This window comes from Periophthalmus magnuspinnatus, chromosome 20 (assembly GCF_009829125.3).
Source record: "Periophthalmus magnuspinnatus isolate fPerMag1 chromosome 20, fPerMag1.2.pri, whole genome shotgun sequence".
NCBI lineage: Eukaryota > Metazoa > Chordata > Actinopteri > Gobiiformes > Gobiidae > Periophthalmus > Periophthalmus magnuspinnatus.
In genome coordinates, this window is record NC_047145.1 from 10,025,568 (window position 1) to 10,042,403 (window position 16,836).

Here is a 16,836-nt window from a genome sequence, read left to right on the forward strand (position 1 = left end):
CAGTGATATGACGACGCAACCAGGCAAAGTTACAAATCAGATCTGTGGAGAGGTGAACTCACATACAGTAACAATGCAAGTTTAAATGAGTGTATAGCCATAATCTGGAACTTTATTGGGAAAGCAATGCAATCAACAGAAAAGCTACATAGTGAACCTTTAAGTCTGTATTCACTACACACTTCAATCACATATAAACAAGTTCTGGAGAAGGCTTCAATGTACTGTTCAAGCTTGTTGCTATGGACGGTTATTAATATTGAAATAGCCAAAAGTACTCAAAATGGCACCTGTATATCTGTGTTACCTATTCATGGGTTTCAGAATGGTGTGACGTTTGGACCCTTGCCATAGCAATTAACAATTCAAAACAAAATAATAGGGTATACATTTTGAATGGTCAACAGTCCTTAAAATGGCACCATATAAACAGATGCTGAAGCCCATGAATAGGAACAATTGATGAAAATCTTTACACTGTGACTGCTACAAATGTTCATTAATATGCAATGATAATGAAATAAAATGTACTAGCTAATCAAAGATAAATCTCCCCTAAAAAGAGTAAAAGATGTAACTTTGATTTTAACAAGACAATAAATGTACCCAGGAGTCTTTGATAAAATCTCCTCTTTTTAGTATGGATCTCCACCTCTTCCTCGCATTTAATCTGCCTTAATCTAGTCATTTTCAGACAGGATTAGCGTGCCGACAGAGACAGGTGAGATACCACGCTCTGCACCGCCTATGACAAAACTGCTGTTATGATACACGCTATACTAATCTGCACCAACTAAAATCGGATTAATAGAACGCTAGAATCTTCCTTTCAATCTAGCAGGTTGTTGACAGAGACGGTCTTAAGCTGTCAGCAGGTCTAATATAGTGTGGGGCATGGCTATTTCCTGGTTTGGAGCCTGTTGGTGGAAGGCTAATCCAGCTAGCCTTCTGTCGTAATGCAGTAATTACAAGCCTTAAGCCAGTGGGTCTACCCCGAGTCCAACCACACCTCGCTAGCCTCCGCGACTTTCATTAGCCGCTCACGTCCATCCAGAGCCCCCTAAGTCCAGTGGGTTTGGAGCTCGAGGAGTTGAGCAAAGAAGTCCACAGAAGTCCAAAGGAGGGAGTGGAGAGGAGAGTTAGAAGTCGGTCAGTAAAGCTAAAAGAGGGAAGTGTGTCTATTTTCAAGATAAAAGTAGCAATAATAACTATAAAGCATTAGTTGTATGATAAAAAATGCTTTATAAATATTACATGTAAGGCTGGTGCACTGTTAGCATGCTAGTTGTTGTTTGCATTACGGCAAAAAATCTCAAAAACAAACTCGAAACAAAACGAAAGGGCTTATAAACATGACTGGAATGCTCTGAATGCGTGATTTATGAATGATCGGCAGCCTTGCTTCTGCCAGTTTATCCCAGGGCGGCTGTGACTACAATAATACAGTGGTTCCTCGTTTATCGCAAGGGTTATGTTCTAAAAATAACCCGCAATAGGTGAAATCCGCGAAGTAGTCAGCTTTATTTTTTACAATTATCATATATGTTTTAAGGCTGTAAAACCCCTCACCACACACTTTATACACTTTTCTCAGACAGACATTAACACTTTCTCACATTTCTCTCTTGTTTAAACACTCTCAAAGTTCAAACCTTACTTATATTATGTTCTCTTGCTCGATCGGTTTAAATGTGTGGTTCACATATACCTCTGCTCCAGCGGTATCCACAGAGGCACCTCTCTGGTCACAGAAACACTTTGGAGTCCAAAGCGTTTCTGAAATTTGTCGGTGCAGAACGTTTCATCGACATTGTGGGTTTTGTCGGGGAGAAAACTTGCAAACATACAGCACTTCAGAGTCACACTGCGATCCAACATTCATGTAAATTTGGCTGAACACATTCTGTACTGTACAGGAGACACGGCATGGAGGAGACTGATGGACAATGGTCTACAGTCCCTTAGCCAATCAGGACGCACAACACAATGCAGAACAAAATTACACTTAAGAAATCCACAAAACAGCGAGGCCACGAAAGTTGAACCGCGATATAGAGAGGGACCACCGTACCGTATCATCACCTGGTGTGGAATGACAGTATAAAAGCTATTATAATTTGATTTTAAACTCAAATAAAAATATTATCCTAAAAAACACCTGTGTAAACCCTCAGATAGAGTTAATATTTCTTTTGGGATGAAACCAATCAACTGGACAAACATTCCTAAACTTAAAATATCCTCAAAAAGCCACGTTACACTTACTACGCTTGTCTCTATTTAAAAAAGGTAGCATCTCATCGTGCCCGCTGTTCTCTCGCTCCCTCGTCTCCGGGCCTCTCCTGCAGTGGTCAGCTCAATACTAATAAAAGCATAATTTAGCAGGCCCGGCCCCTGATTGATAGCTCAGTGAAGGCGGCATCGATCAGCCCCTCTCTGATCCCAGTCTGCGCAGTCTTTTGTTAGGCCAGGCCACTTCCTTCCCTCCTGTCTGTGCGCATAAGTGTCTCCGCACTGACAAAGAGCAATGCTGTTCCAGTGGATTACGGACAGGCCCGCTCCAGTGTTGTTGATGTTGCATTAGTGGGCCTTTAATAAACAGAACAAGCTATGACTATACTCCCACTCGCTTTCCGACCACTCCCAAGTCAATACCGAGGAGGGTAAGTAGTGATTAAGCAGTTTAAGATGGACGAATGGATGTCTGCGGAGTCCAGACAACACAAGTTTACGAAGCGGTGGTGCATTATTTAAAGGTGTACTAAGGTAACTTTTTTGAGGTTGCGCCACCTGCTTGTCTCCATGTTACGATACTATGGTCTTAAATTTTCTTATCACCATGGAAACAAGAATCATACGAGAGCAAAGGTGCCAGCAAGTGCCATGGTGCTTTGGTTTCTTTCCGTTGGGAGTCTATTGGACATCAGAGCCCACAGCAGGCATATTTCTTAATAAATGAATAGTTATCGCATGAACACGTGGTCTTGTGCGTGTAGCTTCAAAGGCGGACACACAACAGCACACAGAGTTGCGTGTCACACCGCGACAAAACCGTCCGACACAGGATTCGCAGATGGACCAGGTGCAGGTACTGAGGGACCCGTTAGAATCCATGGTTTTCAAGGGTTTTTTTTAGCCCAAGGAAATAGGTGTACCATACTGTGGAAAGGGAAAAGCAATAACACGAGGCCCTCCAGCAAGCTAAACAAATCAGGTGTGATAGTTTGTTAGTCAGGCAGGAAACCTACTGTGCCACTACCACATCTTTAACCAACAAATAACCTGTACATGTTTTGCGTTGATCAGAATATCAAAGAGTGCAGCTTGCCTGATGTCAGCCTGTTAACAAGGACATGGGAGTGTAATATGTGTTGTGATTTTCCGTCAGTCTACAGTATAATGCCGTACAAGTCCTGTCACAGTCCTGTCGAGTTAAGCCACTAACAGTAATTAGCTGTCATGTACATCCAAAGCAATCGCACGCGTCAATGTCAACGCCACTCACATTTAGCCACAACTGGAAACACATCACATTAGCAGAATGAGACACATTTGTCGAGTAAATGTAATCTGATTGGCTTGTACTAAACCGCCAGTGAACATTTTTGATAATACGAATAAATGTTTGCTGAAGTTAGCAGTTTGAGGATGTAAAGTGAAAAAATAAACAAAAAACATTCAGGTTGCTAACTATAATCATGTATAATCTAAACCTAATTTTTCAGTAAAAAAACCAAACAAACATGTATTGCTCAAAACTAAACACCTAAACCCTGCCCACAACCACAGTGCAAATAGAGCCAACATGTATCCACACTTAAAACCCCAACCCTGCAGGTGTATGTAAACACCTGGCTGTAACCATGGCAGTCTTGCGTGGTGTCACATAGTACTTGTTTTTGGCTGTTTTTGACCACAGAGCTGCACATTTAGCTTTTTTGCATTAAAATGACCAAAAATGACTAGGTACCGTAGACAATACTATTTAACACATGCACACAGTTAAGTATAGTGTCACAACACCACAAATTGAAACTCGATTCTGAAATCACAATGGAAAACAAAACAAACAAAACAAAAAAAAGAAAAAAAACACACTCCTTCTTATAATGTTGTTGTTGTATGTAGTTCAATGTTAGTTCTTTCTCTTATATTATCATGAAGCCTTAAACCTGTGTAATCTCCCATTTATCTAGGTTCCATAGTGGTCCATGGTCCACCGTCTATGTGGTCTTATACATGTACTGCTACAACTCAAAATCATTCTAAAGCTTTTCAGGAGAGGTTCATTTGTGTTCTGTAAATGTGACTTTTTTTTTTAATATAGTAGCTGTAGTATCTAGTTTTGATTGATTTGTTTGCTTTTTTATAATCGATACTTTTGCCAACCCTAGTTTAGTAACCAAAAAAGTTGATTTAATGTTTAGCTCCACTTTAAGACGAGTAAATAGCAAAAAAACATGATAACAAATACTTTTGGTGCCTGTTAGCATCTTAGCCCAATAGGAAACATAACCTTTTTAGGTAATTCAGCGTTGTTTCTTCAAACTTTTAAAACAGAAAAACAAAACCACTCCAGCTCACTCTCACGCATCCCTCTCGTATCATTAATATTTCAGTGGCGTAACAACAAATGCCAGTGTGAAATCAAACGCTACTTTGAAGAACGCATTTTATAACAAGACCGGCGCAAATAAACAACAAAACATGGAAGAAAAATGGCCTTCTGACTGACAGGCTAACTTGTGTACTCGCAAAATGAACTGAATGAAAATTAGAATTGGAATAGCTTTGAAAAATGTAATTGCTTGAATACATGTGTGGCTAAATTAGCGCGGCTCAAATATGAAGCGAGAGAGAGCAGAGTCTGTGAAGGAGCAATGCAATCATCATGTTTCAAGCAAATTGTCAGTAACCAATTCTATCTGAGCCATCTAGGGCAGAATGATGCGTTTTCATATGCGAGCTGTCGAGGGGCGAATGGATCTACTGTTTGGGAGAGTAACTGATGTGAATGATTGGTATTAATATGAGTGCACAACTTAAAGGTCCTATATGTTTGTGTTTTGTTTTAGTTTCTTATATGTTTGAGCAAAATGTGTCTTACCCCAGTGCGGATATATTGTATAAGCAGCTCTTGAGGTCAAAATATGTCAGCTGTGTACTGTCTTCCTCGATTTATAAAAGCCTCTTATTATCTGTGTATCAGGATGTGCACATTAGCATGCTAGTTGTTGATGGCATAACCATGATGGCAAAACTCTTTAAGTATACACTGATTTCTTGAAAACATAAAGAGGCGAGGTGGGTGAAGTGTGACAATGGTTGTATGTATGTAGTTGTGATAAAGTAAGGTCAGCAGTTTTGGGGTTAATGACTGAACGTATCTAACAAAAATACTTTTATCACCCGCATGGCAAAAACACATTGTCCAATCAGAACGCAGAATGAGCCTTACATCAGTCTCTCATTTGGGTCGCCAGTTTCAATGCTGAAATCCAGTTGGTTTAAACCTAAAAAGACTACCTAAACCAGAGGTGCCCAAACCTTTTTTATTGAGGGCCACACCTCAAAACATATTTGAAGGAGGGCCACAGACCAGTGATCAATGCAGTGTAGTGCTTTATACACAGCTTTGACAGAGCTGCTGTGTATTAATAAAGCTTGAAACACATTCGTTTTAGGTCTGTGTCACAATGTAATGTGATGTTTGAGGTTATAGTGGTATAGTTTAAAAGAACTGACTATGATCAATTGGGCCGGTTCAGCAGGAGGCCTGAGGACCTCTGTCTGCAGGTTATGGCACTGGCAACATATGTTCAGTTGTGATTATAGTTCCTTTTATAACTGTAAGAGCACAGGGTAGATACAGGTCTTAACCTCAACAACTCTTATTGACATCATTTTGTTGCCGCTCTAGGAGAAACAATCTACTTGTACTCTACTACCTGTAATATTTTCAGAGGTATACTTGTACTTCTAAACCGCGAAGAACTATTCTAGAATATTTAAAGGTATATCATCATTATCTTTGAACAATTGTGACCACCTCCGACACTGCGGTAACACAGCGTTCCCTGGCTCCACCACAGCTGATAGCCTGTTAGCTCGGGGGGGCTAACCAATGATGAGATCAAGGCAATTTGCAGCCGCGGCGAGTGGGGTGGCCTGGATCCAGTCAACCGCCCTCCCCCCCTCTCGCTGATGCATTATGGGGCTACACTCAGCTCCTCTCCCCCCTGCAGACAATGATGGATCAGATTCATTTCAATGGTGGCCTCCAGTGCTCAATCCCATTCGGACCCGGTGACAGTGGCAAACTAGGGCACGCTGCACACATATCTACCCAGAGCAAACAAGCCGAACCGGGGTAGAGAGAAGAGGAAGGGGGGTTGGAGCTCCAGGGAGGTGGAATATGCATTTAAACTTTTCGTATTGACCTAAAAGAGTTCATTTACTACCATGCCTTATCAGAGCGGAGTTTATTAAAATGGCCGCAAGCTGTTTGGTACAACGTTGGTACAAAGTGAGCAACAAAGCAACAACTATTACATCTGTTTTTCAATATATATCCCGAGTGTCGGTCTCTTAGCAACTGGTGTTCAGTAACGTAAATTGGAATGTTTTTTATCAGTGAGGAAAAAATAGTTTACAAGTTGCCAGAATTGATGTTAGCAACTGCACGCTGCACTAAAGCAAGATTTGAACTGGTAATCATCTGGTTATAGGGGAGCATCACTGTTGGAACATAGTGTACTCAATGTTAAATAAGCAGCAGGTCTTACAACTACAATTTACATTGAAACAATTTTTCTTTTTTCACAAAGCACACAGGAGGTATGAGCGTTGATGATCTTGTGGCACGAAAGTTTGGGCCTTATAAGATTTTAGCTAATTACATCTTTGTAGATATATCTGTGTTACATCAGAAACACCAATAGAAATTTTATTTAAATATGATCAATGATTATGATCAGTATCACAGACTGTTAGAAATCAGTGATGGGCAATATCAGTGAGTATTTGTTTCGGTCTGATACCAACAGATACTTGTCCTTTCGGTAATGACCGAAAAGACGAGATTGCGGATACAAGTGGCTGAAATGAGTTCCTTCCGCAGGGTGGCTGGGCACTCCCTTAGAGATAGGGTGAGGAGCTCAGTCACACAGGAAGAGCTTGGAGTGGAGCCACTGCTCCTCCACGTCGAGAGGAGCCAGGTGAGGTGGCTTATGCATCTGTTCAGGATGCCTCCTGGACGCCTTCCTGGAGAGGTGTTCTGGGCATGTCCCACCGGGAGGAGGCCCTGGGGAAGTTCCAGGATACGCTGGAGGGACTATGTCTCTCGACTGGCCTGGAAATGCGGTGGGAACTCCCACCGGAGGAGCTGGAGGACGTGTCTGATGTGCAGAAAGTCTGGGAATCCCTGCTTATACTGCTGCCCCCGCGACCCGGCCCCAGATAAGCGGAAGAAAATGGCTGGATGACCAAGCGATACTATGGTAAGTATCGCAAAATCCATCCAATACTAATACCACTGACTTTTGTATTAAATGCACTGAAACTCTTCAACTACAAACAATGTTGCCTAAAAAAAAGAATAAATTAAATATATGTGCAGATACACTGTAAAAATAAAAAAATAATGAATACGAATTTTAGAACTGTGGTTATTTGTGGTTGTTTTTGGGTAATTTTTATAACACTAAAAAGCATGCGTCCTTACTGAGCGGGCTTGCATCGCCATAAACCTGACTGTTATTTGGATTGGAGGATGGCCTCCACCTGCTTCATTCCATGTTCCAAATGCTATTCTTTTGGCTATAATATTCCACAGTATGGTATAAACAATCTCCATGGAGAATGTTTCAAAGCATGGTTTTTATGCTTTATTAGATAAGTTCACATGAGAATCATTACTTTTTTATACCTTGTCAGCATCAAAATACTGATAATTTGGATGGAACCCTCATCACTATTTTTAATGCAATGAAAAATAAAAATAAAGTGGGATGGCTCATTGACTCAAAAGGCCAAGGAAAAAAAGAAGCAAAACAGCTATAAAACCCAGATTATACCAACTTTCTTTTTAATGTGAAAACTGAAGGGTGATTTATCAAAGCCCAAGTCCAGACCTATGGCTCAATATCATAACAGACATTTCATAGTGAATTATATCCCTTCAATTTTGTTACTTCTTTGACAAATATCCACCTTTCTATAATGCATCCTTCATATATTCTTTATCTGCCTATGGTACGTTATGCTAGTGACCTGTCAGTCAACAGCTGCTGGAGAGATAGTGCATCTAGGTAGCGAACGAAGCCAGTGAGATGTTATCAGGAGGACAGCTATAGCAATGTTGTTTACATTTGCATAGAGCTGTGGTCTTCATAAAGGTCCATTCAAACCAACAGGGAGAAGATGGGGTGATGGTCATTTATCACTGTGGAAATGTAGCTATCTGTCTTATTCACTTTATCTGAGGCATTATGCTTTGAAATCTAACTGAAAAGAGTGTAATGTATAGTGTATTGGATAGGATGAGGTGACTGTGTACTGAATATGGCAGTTTTACAGGATACTAACAGTAGTTGTGCTATGTAGGAGTGTAGGTAGTAGCAGTAGTAGTGGCAGTAGAATATTAGTAATAAAGTGGAAGCAATAGAAGCGGTGGTATTTGTAGAATTGTAGTTGTAGTAGTAGCGGTGCTCAGTACTAGTTCAATAGTCATGATACAAGTAACAAGTTAGTGTTGATATGTTACAGTAGTAGTAGTAGTACTAGTAGCTGTTAAAATTTCAGAAAAGTTGTTTTGAATAAAATGTTGCATTTATGGTTGCAGAAGTACGAAAGTAGTAGCATAAAAAGTCTTTAAGTACTAGTACATTGGTAGTAGTAATAGTTGCAATAGTGTAGTACCTGAAAAAAGTGCAAAAAGAACTTTTGTAATTGGTAAAAGTAACAGTGATAATCTTGTTCTGTATGCTAGTATTGATGGTAGCATTAGTAGTAACGCAACACTTACGCAACACAAAAAGTGGGTTATTCATGGATTTGATTCTGTTATATGCAACATTTTGAGGACTTTTTCTCATTCAAAAGATACAATATTTTGTTTTACATTGGCAACTGTTCTAATTTATCACCATTCTGAAACCCATGTATAACAGAAATCAATACTGCCATTAAATATCTAATTAATAAGAACATAATTTTGTAATATGTGTTTCTGGCCCTTACCTCCATGAACCTGGCCAGCCTGCGAGCCACCACCAGCTGGATCATGCCCCGTTTGTTGCCCTCCACAGACATGGAGGTCCTCAGAGCCTCCATGGCCTCCTGGTTGGTCATCCCCAGCAACGACTCCCCATTTACGGCTATGAGCTGGTCATTGACGCGCAGACGACCATCCTAACAGCAAAGATAATTATAAATACATTTTATTAGAGAGTATAAGGTCTTATTGTATGCAAAATATGCCCATGTCTAACATAAAAAAGGAATGGATTACTACGATCGATGTACATTCATGAGATATGAGATCATGCTTCACTGAGGCTGGTTAAGTCCACCAACATAAAATTCACAGTCAGGGTTTGTGAAAGCTAGGGTTGAATTAGTTTGATTTAAATACCTACTTTCTCCTTTCCAAATGTAAACAGGTACCTCAACAAAAAAAGAAGTGTTTTGTAATTTGTATCTTGCCTTGCTAGCGGCTCCTCCGTTGATGATGGACTTCACGAAGATGCCCAGGTCGGCGTGGTTCTCCTTGGAGCGGTTGCCCTTCACACTGACCCCGAGCCCGGCCGAACCCGAGTCATTCAGAGGGATCTCAAATGTCATGAAGTCCTGAGCGCCATCTGGAGACGCTACCAGGTCATCGTCACTCGGAGTCTGTGGAAAAGGCATAGAGGATCAGACGTTATCGCCTTCACAATACATGTATAATAGGAGCATTAAAGTTATTTTTTTCTGGTCTTTAGTGTTTTAAACTGGAGCAAACATACTTCAATATTTTATTTTACATTTTTTTTCTTTGTAAACCGCAATATTGATCTAAAACAACTGAATAACAGGAATGGGTTCAATGACTTCCTGTGTGAAACTGCAGAACTGACCTTTTGATAGTGAAATTTCAACTTAGCTAGCAGCAAATGTGATTTTTAAATATGAAAAAATGGCTACGTGAAGTGGGCGTAGATAGGGGGTAGGTGAAAACAGAAATTTACAGAGTTCAACCGCAACATTAAACTTTAATACTATACAGTATATGCGTGCATGTTAGGTGAAGTGTCTTGCTCAAGGACATAACAACATGCAACTCTGGGATTAAGCTGCTATCCATCTTCTGAAAGTGAAAGTATCTGAATATGAAGAATGCCCTTACTTGCTTTGGTTACGTACACACAAGCACATTAGGTGAGGTGTCTTGCCCAAGGACAACAGCGTGCAGTGCCAGTAGCAGGGATTGAATTACCATCAATATTCTAAAGCATGGGAGTCTATATTTGAGCTAAATGTCACAAATGTTGCTAGCTGCTTGTCGTCACACAAAATCAGTTGCTCTCTAAAGTTTGTCCCAGATCCAAACTTTGCTCAAAGTCAAGTATCCTTCCACAGAAAGTACAAATCTGCGGAAAAAGACATTCCAAATGACAAGAAAATTCACAGCTGTCAGAGAAGACGAGATAACAACAGGGAAGATGAGAGGAAAGGATGCAGTCTTGTCCGCGTCAAATTGTCCGTACTAGCTAGCCAAGCATCGCTAATACTGTGCCACCATCTTGAATTCCATGTAACAGTGAGGCGACAAGAAGAAAAACTTTTAAAAACCCAGCTAGCAATTTTACGTTCAAATAGCAGCGGTAGCATCCTTTTTGACGTTTTTACCAACCTTCCTTCTCTGTGCAATCTAGGATGAAAGCTTTAGTTGTAGGATGCTAAAAAAAAAAAAGATGTCTATTTCATGTTTGTTCAGCCAGAAAATAGTCCATCAAGAAGCCACTCCACTCGCCTTTCTGCCAATTACCCATGTCTTTGGAGAACTAGCATGTGTAAAAGAACAAAAAGGAAAAATGTGTTTACGGCTAGCATCAAGTAACGAGGGAGATGCTAGCTAATGGTGTGGTGAAAATAGCTGAGAGGTTGTGTGGTTGTTTACTTGATTTAGAAGGAAAACTACAATTTCGGGATATAAAAAAAGATATGACGAGAAACAAAATCAGATATTTGTGATTTTGAAATCTGAAGAAAAATACTCAAATTTTTGACATTTTAATTGAATTTTTTATTGAGGAAAGTGTTTTTTTTGTCCCTGAAGTGAAGTTTGTTATCCGCATTTCAGTAATCCAACAATTTTGTACTGCGCACCTTGATAATCTTGCTTGTATGCTAACACTGTTTTCTAATGCTAGCAAGAGAACCAAACTGGAGTATTGAGAGTATTGATACCTTGCAGCTGATGTCCTCAGTATTCCCTTCGGATTTGATGCTAACTGTAGGAACAGCTCTGTCTGAGCTAGCTAGCATTAGCCAACGTTTTTTTCAGTTAGTCGCTCACCTTTTTGTTCAAAATCAAACACCTAAACAGGACCATGAACGCTCCCATTCATCACAGGCTCCTGAAAATGTGTAGTTAAATCCATTTTGTATTTTTTCTTGAGTTCCCAGACAATCTAAAAACTTAATTAAAAGTGTGTGCTAATGTTTGCATTGTGTCACCATGGTAACTGCTGAACATTCCACCATAGACATACATGCAGAAACCCCTCAAGAGTGATGTCACTGCAGTAATAATTACCCTGATGGAGGGAAAAACATACAGAAAGACTTCGTACGTTCTGGGAATCAAACCTACAAACTTGCTGTGAAACGCTGTGAATATGCTCATCTCTACAACAACAATGAAATACTAAAAAAGACAAAAGTCAAATCTGAATCTTGCACATACGGTGGCCCAGCTGTGTGCCCTTCACAGGTGCCTGGGTAAAACGAAAACTGGAGAAGGAGGATGGACCTGCATGGGCTGAGCCGTGATCAGGAGGCAGCGGTGCGTTCAGGTGCACTCTCTTCTCAGCACCCGAGCACCTGACGGAAACTCTGAGCCCCCAATTCTCCAGACACAGCCCTATCTAACCCCTCTTTCTTTTTCCATCTCTTTTTCTTCTCGCTCTCTCTCCATCTACCTTTCTGTCAGTCTCTCCTACCTCATTCTTTTCCCACTGTCCTCTTCTCTTTCTCTCTCTTTTATTCTGTCTCTTTCTCTCTCTCATTGCTCCTCTATCTCTCTCCCTTCTTATCTCACTGCTCTTTTCTCTCTCTCGCCCTCTCCTCTTCCCATCTCTCTCTCGCCCTCTCCTCTTCCCATCTCTCTCTCGCCCTCTCCTCTTCCCATCTCCCTCTCTCCTCTTTCCATCTCTCTCTCGCCCTCTCCTCTTCCCATCTCTCCCTCTCCCCTTCCCATCTCTCCCTCTCCCCTTCCCATCTCTCTCTCGCCCTCTCCTCTTCCCATCTCTCTCTCGCCCTCTCCTCTTCCCATCTCCCTCTCTCCTCTTTCCATCTCTCTCTCCTGCTCCTCTTCCCATTTCCCTCTCTTCTTCCCATCTCTCTCCTTCTCATCTCTCTCTAGTCTCTTGGCTCTCTTTCTCCCTCTCTCACTGTCCATCTCTTTCCCCACCTCCATTTTTTTCCTGTCTGCTCTCTTCTTTCTCTCTCTCATCTATCTCTTCCCTCCTCCTTCTCTCTCATCTCTTCTCTCTCTCCCTTTCTCCCTGCTCTCTCCCTTTCTTTGTCTCTCTGCTTCTTTCACCCACCACCTCTCTCTTCCCCCCCTTTGTTCTATCTGTCCTCTCTCACTTTCTCTCCTTCATCCCTCCATCCCTGATCTCACAATCCCTCTGTCACCTCAGTCTGCTCTCCGTCTGCCTTTGCACCTTGAAAAAACTCAAGATTCCATATAATCACTGCACATTTCCGCTTACGTTCCCAAAAACTACCACCTTTTGTTCAGAAAAAGCACCTTCTGACACGGCAGTGGAATACAGAAGAGAAAAAAAATGTCAACAAACAATCTGAGTGTGGATTTCAGGGCTCAAATAACAGTGTTTAACATCTCCTTCGAAAAGATCAGGCTGAAAGAAAGTTTGGAAAAGTTTAAATTTGGCCTAGAACAGAACAATGACTACAGCATTTATTCATTAAAGAGAAAGTATTACGCTTCTATAGGCTAACACTGAACATATTTAGATCACCATGTTACCTTTTTATAGTTTTATATTCCCTAAACACATATTAACAAGTTTTACTTTCATTTTCCCTCCCATTGCTCTCGGTGCTAAGTCACTCACATCACAATCGGCACCGTTCTAATGAAACTACTACGCATACTATACATTTTTGTACATTTATGGTGACTTGTGTGGGAGCGTGGGTGACGTAGGTTTGTGGGCGGAGCCTTGGACAGAATCTTAGCGCTAACCGTAAGCAGGGTTCGAACAGGGAAAGAAACACAAATGGTCAGCTCTTGTAATATTGTCAACATAAATCTTTTGTCACTTGTAGAAGAGTAACCACAACTTTTACTTAAGAGTATTGTTACGTCAATAAGTACATTACACAATTAGGAGTAAAAGTAAAAGTATGATGCTAAATGATGAAAAGTAGTTTGAAAAGTACATTTTAAAGTTCCTCAAGTAAATGTAACTGAATACTAACCATAACCCGTGATGAACACGGTCAACTTAACTATCAAAATGTTATATACTCATATTACTAAGTGCCTCATCTGTAAAGATACAGTATGTAACTTTCGGGGGGTGGCACGTCACCTGCATTATTCCATGGACATAGAAAGTGAAACCATAACTCAGAGTATTCTCCATGGAGTGCAATAAAAACAAACCAAAATGAAAAACTTTTAATCAGTGTATTTTTTTTGGCTTTTAACTTAAAGTTAAAACGTCACTAATGAATTCTTTATTATTATTATTTATTTACTATTATTATTTTTTAAATAATAGAAGTTCTGTATTTAAACAACATTGTAGTACTTTAATATAATGTTGACTCAGTTTTTTGTTTGTTTTTTTTTAAGTTGTGAGCTTTTGCATCTAAAACAATGGAATAATGTCAAAGCTGCACTGCGTAACTTTTCTGGTAGACCATACACACTACCAGCTTGTCTCTGTCGGGTAAGTTATACCGTAGCTTTGCCTAGAATGTTTCACAATATGTCATTAAACTCATCCAAATTACGCACAGCAATGAGTTTATCAGCACTTTTCACAACTGTTAGATGCCAGTGCGAATTTTTGTAATAACAGCTAGCATTCTAACAGCACACTTCCTTAATCTCAGACAGTTCAATGCAGACAGTACACAGATGATTTATTTAACTTCAAGAGCTGCTTATACAATATATTTTATCATGTACAAACAGTCAAAGAGCCCTCAACAAACGCAACCTCTCAATCGCCAAAGTCCTCCTAAGTTTGAAAATTAAAACTTTGTCTTCATAACCTTCAATGGGGTCAAAACGTCGATGGCTTGATTTCCGAAGCACTCCAACCCAGCGCTCGCATGTGATTGGCCGACGGGAGAGGTCAGGGCGCCCCGCTATCTCTAATACCTCATCAAACTAAAATACTACGTCCTTGAATAAGCTTTTATGCACCAGGCGATAGTTACTCTCTGAACAGATAGATGAGTTTAGACCTGGGTTAAGTGGTTGTCTTTCTTTCTCAAAATGATGGCAGCGTAAGCACCCACTCAGCCCTGTTTTTGTTACGGGAATAGAACACGGAAAATGAGGGAACGCTGTAGCATTTTCATCAGACAAGAGCGAGCGCCGTGAGCCAAGGAGGAGTTGTCGTTACAGCTTCAACAGAGGCGTAGACTGGCACTAAATTGTACACAAGTAAGACGTCATTTTAAAAGAACATTACACAAGTAGAAGTACAAAGTAGTGGTCCAAGAGTAAAGTATTTGGTGAACTTAAGGAACGTATTTAAGTAAACATATATTGTAGCAGCTCTTGAGGTCAAAATGAATCTGCTGTGTATTGTCTACATCTGATTATGGTGCGTTTTATTGTCTGAGAATCAGGAAGTGCCCTTTAGCATGATAGTTGTTGTTTGCTTTAGCGTGAAAGTTGTGAAAAGTGCTTATAAACTCATCATGGAGAATAATTAGGATGCTCTGAATGCGTAAAGTAAGTGAGGAATAACTTTGGACCACTGCAAACTGTCTAAAATGAGCTAGTTTTAGGTTTTTTTTACGTTTTTAAGACAGAAAAAATGTTGTGTTTTCAAAGGATAGACACAAAAATGAGACAAACTAAATTATATCTGAAGGAGCGGTGCAAGAAACAAACATTCAAATCATTTCATATTGTCAATATAAAGTCTTTTGGCACTTGCAGACTTGCTCACAGTGGGAAGAGGAACCAAAACGTATACTATAATATCGAAGTATCCTCTCTATGCCTCACCAATTCCCCCTCCCTTTCTCTTTCTCTCTCCTCTTCTCGTACTCTCTCGCTTCTTTCTTCTGTCCCTGTCAATCCCGTCTCTTTTTGTCCACACCTCTCGATTTCAACTTTGCGCTCATAAAAGAACTAACAAGTGAGGGGATGATGTAAAATAGTGCAGAGGTTACCAGGCCGGGATCAATAGCAGTGAAAGTTTGAGATGAAAATTGTAATCCTTTGACGCAACTTTCGAAATGCCTCTTGTAGCATGTGTTATAGTAAAAATATAACACAATTGGCATGACATTTCAGAGAAGAGGTTATGTGCAGACCAAGCAGCCATTTTGAATTCTTTAGCTGATTTCAAACAATAAAGTGATGTGATAATAATGCATACGTCTTACATAGCGCTTCTCCAGACACAAAATTAATTGAATTAAATTTATAGAATATTGTCATAGAGTAAGGACATATAAAAAAAAAAAATACATAAACAAATTATTTATTTTTTTGTATCAATTTATTTTTATGATTTTTTAAATTTATTTATTATTATTTTGTCCTAATAAGCGTTTACATTTATATTAATTACTACACACTTGAACAGCACGTGTGTTATTCCACATCAGACAGCGGTCACATTTGTTTATTCTATTAATTAATTCATTATTTATTAATTTGACCTCTATTTATTAACATTTGTATGTTAGGTATGACATGCATTAAAGGGGACTTATTGTGTGAAATTTACTTTAACGAGCCTTTAATCAGGATATAACAGTGTTCCTTGATCATTAGCTCACTCAGAGTTGTATTTGCTCAATTATGTTTATTATCGTTATGTCCTTGGGCAAGACACTTAACTCACCTCGTCCCCAGTGTCTTTGTACACTGTTGTATGAATGTGTGTGTGAATGTGTGAGTGTTTCCTTGATGTAAAGTGCTTTAAGGGACTTGAAAGTAGAAAAGCGCAATATAAAAATGTGACCATATTTGGGTTGATTCATGCATGTTTGAGTAATTCTTTACTGTCCTGCATTTGAGTCTTAAGTGCTAAAAAAAAGAAACTGTTTTCACTTACCACCTATCCCCGCCCACTGCTCTACTCACTTAAACTTACTCCAGATAATACACATGCAGGAAAATGCTACATTGTCAATTTTAAACAATAAAAACTTAAGGGGAAAATGGTCAAATGTCTCGAAAATGCATCATGACAGAGAATCAAGTGTCTGGGGCTGTGTCTGAATGTCCACCCTAGTCCCTAACCCTTAATTCACGACAGCCCCGCCCTCTTTTGCAGAAAAGGGTGGGACTAAACTCTGATAAAACTCGATTTCTGTCATAAACAAGAATCAAATTTGACTGGC

General features: G+C 39.9%; 1 protein-coding gene across 1 annotated transcript in view; it reads right to left on the reverse strand.

Moving 5' to 3' along the window:
• LOC117388682 (partitioning defective 3 homolog) overlaps positions 1–16,836 on the reverse strand; it is a 513,479-nt gene that overhangs the window by 265,853 nt on the left and 230,790 nt on the right. The window contains exons 13-14 of the mRNA XM_033986268.2: positions 9,706–9,894; positions 9,241–9,411 (exon numbers count right to left, since the gene is read on the reverse strand). Of these exons, the coding sequence (XP_033842159.2) occupies positions 9,241–9,411; positions 9,706–9,894 (360 nt within the window). The remainder of the gene's footprint in view (positions 1–9,240; positions 9,412–9,705; positions 9,895–16,836) is intronic.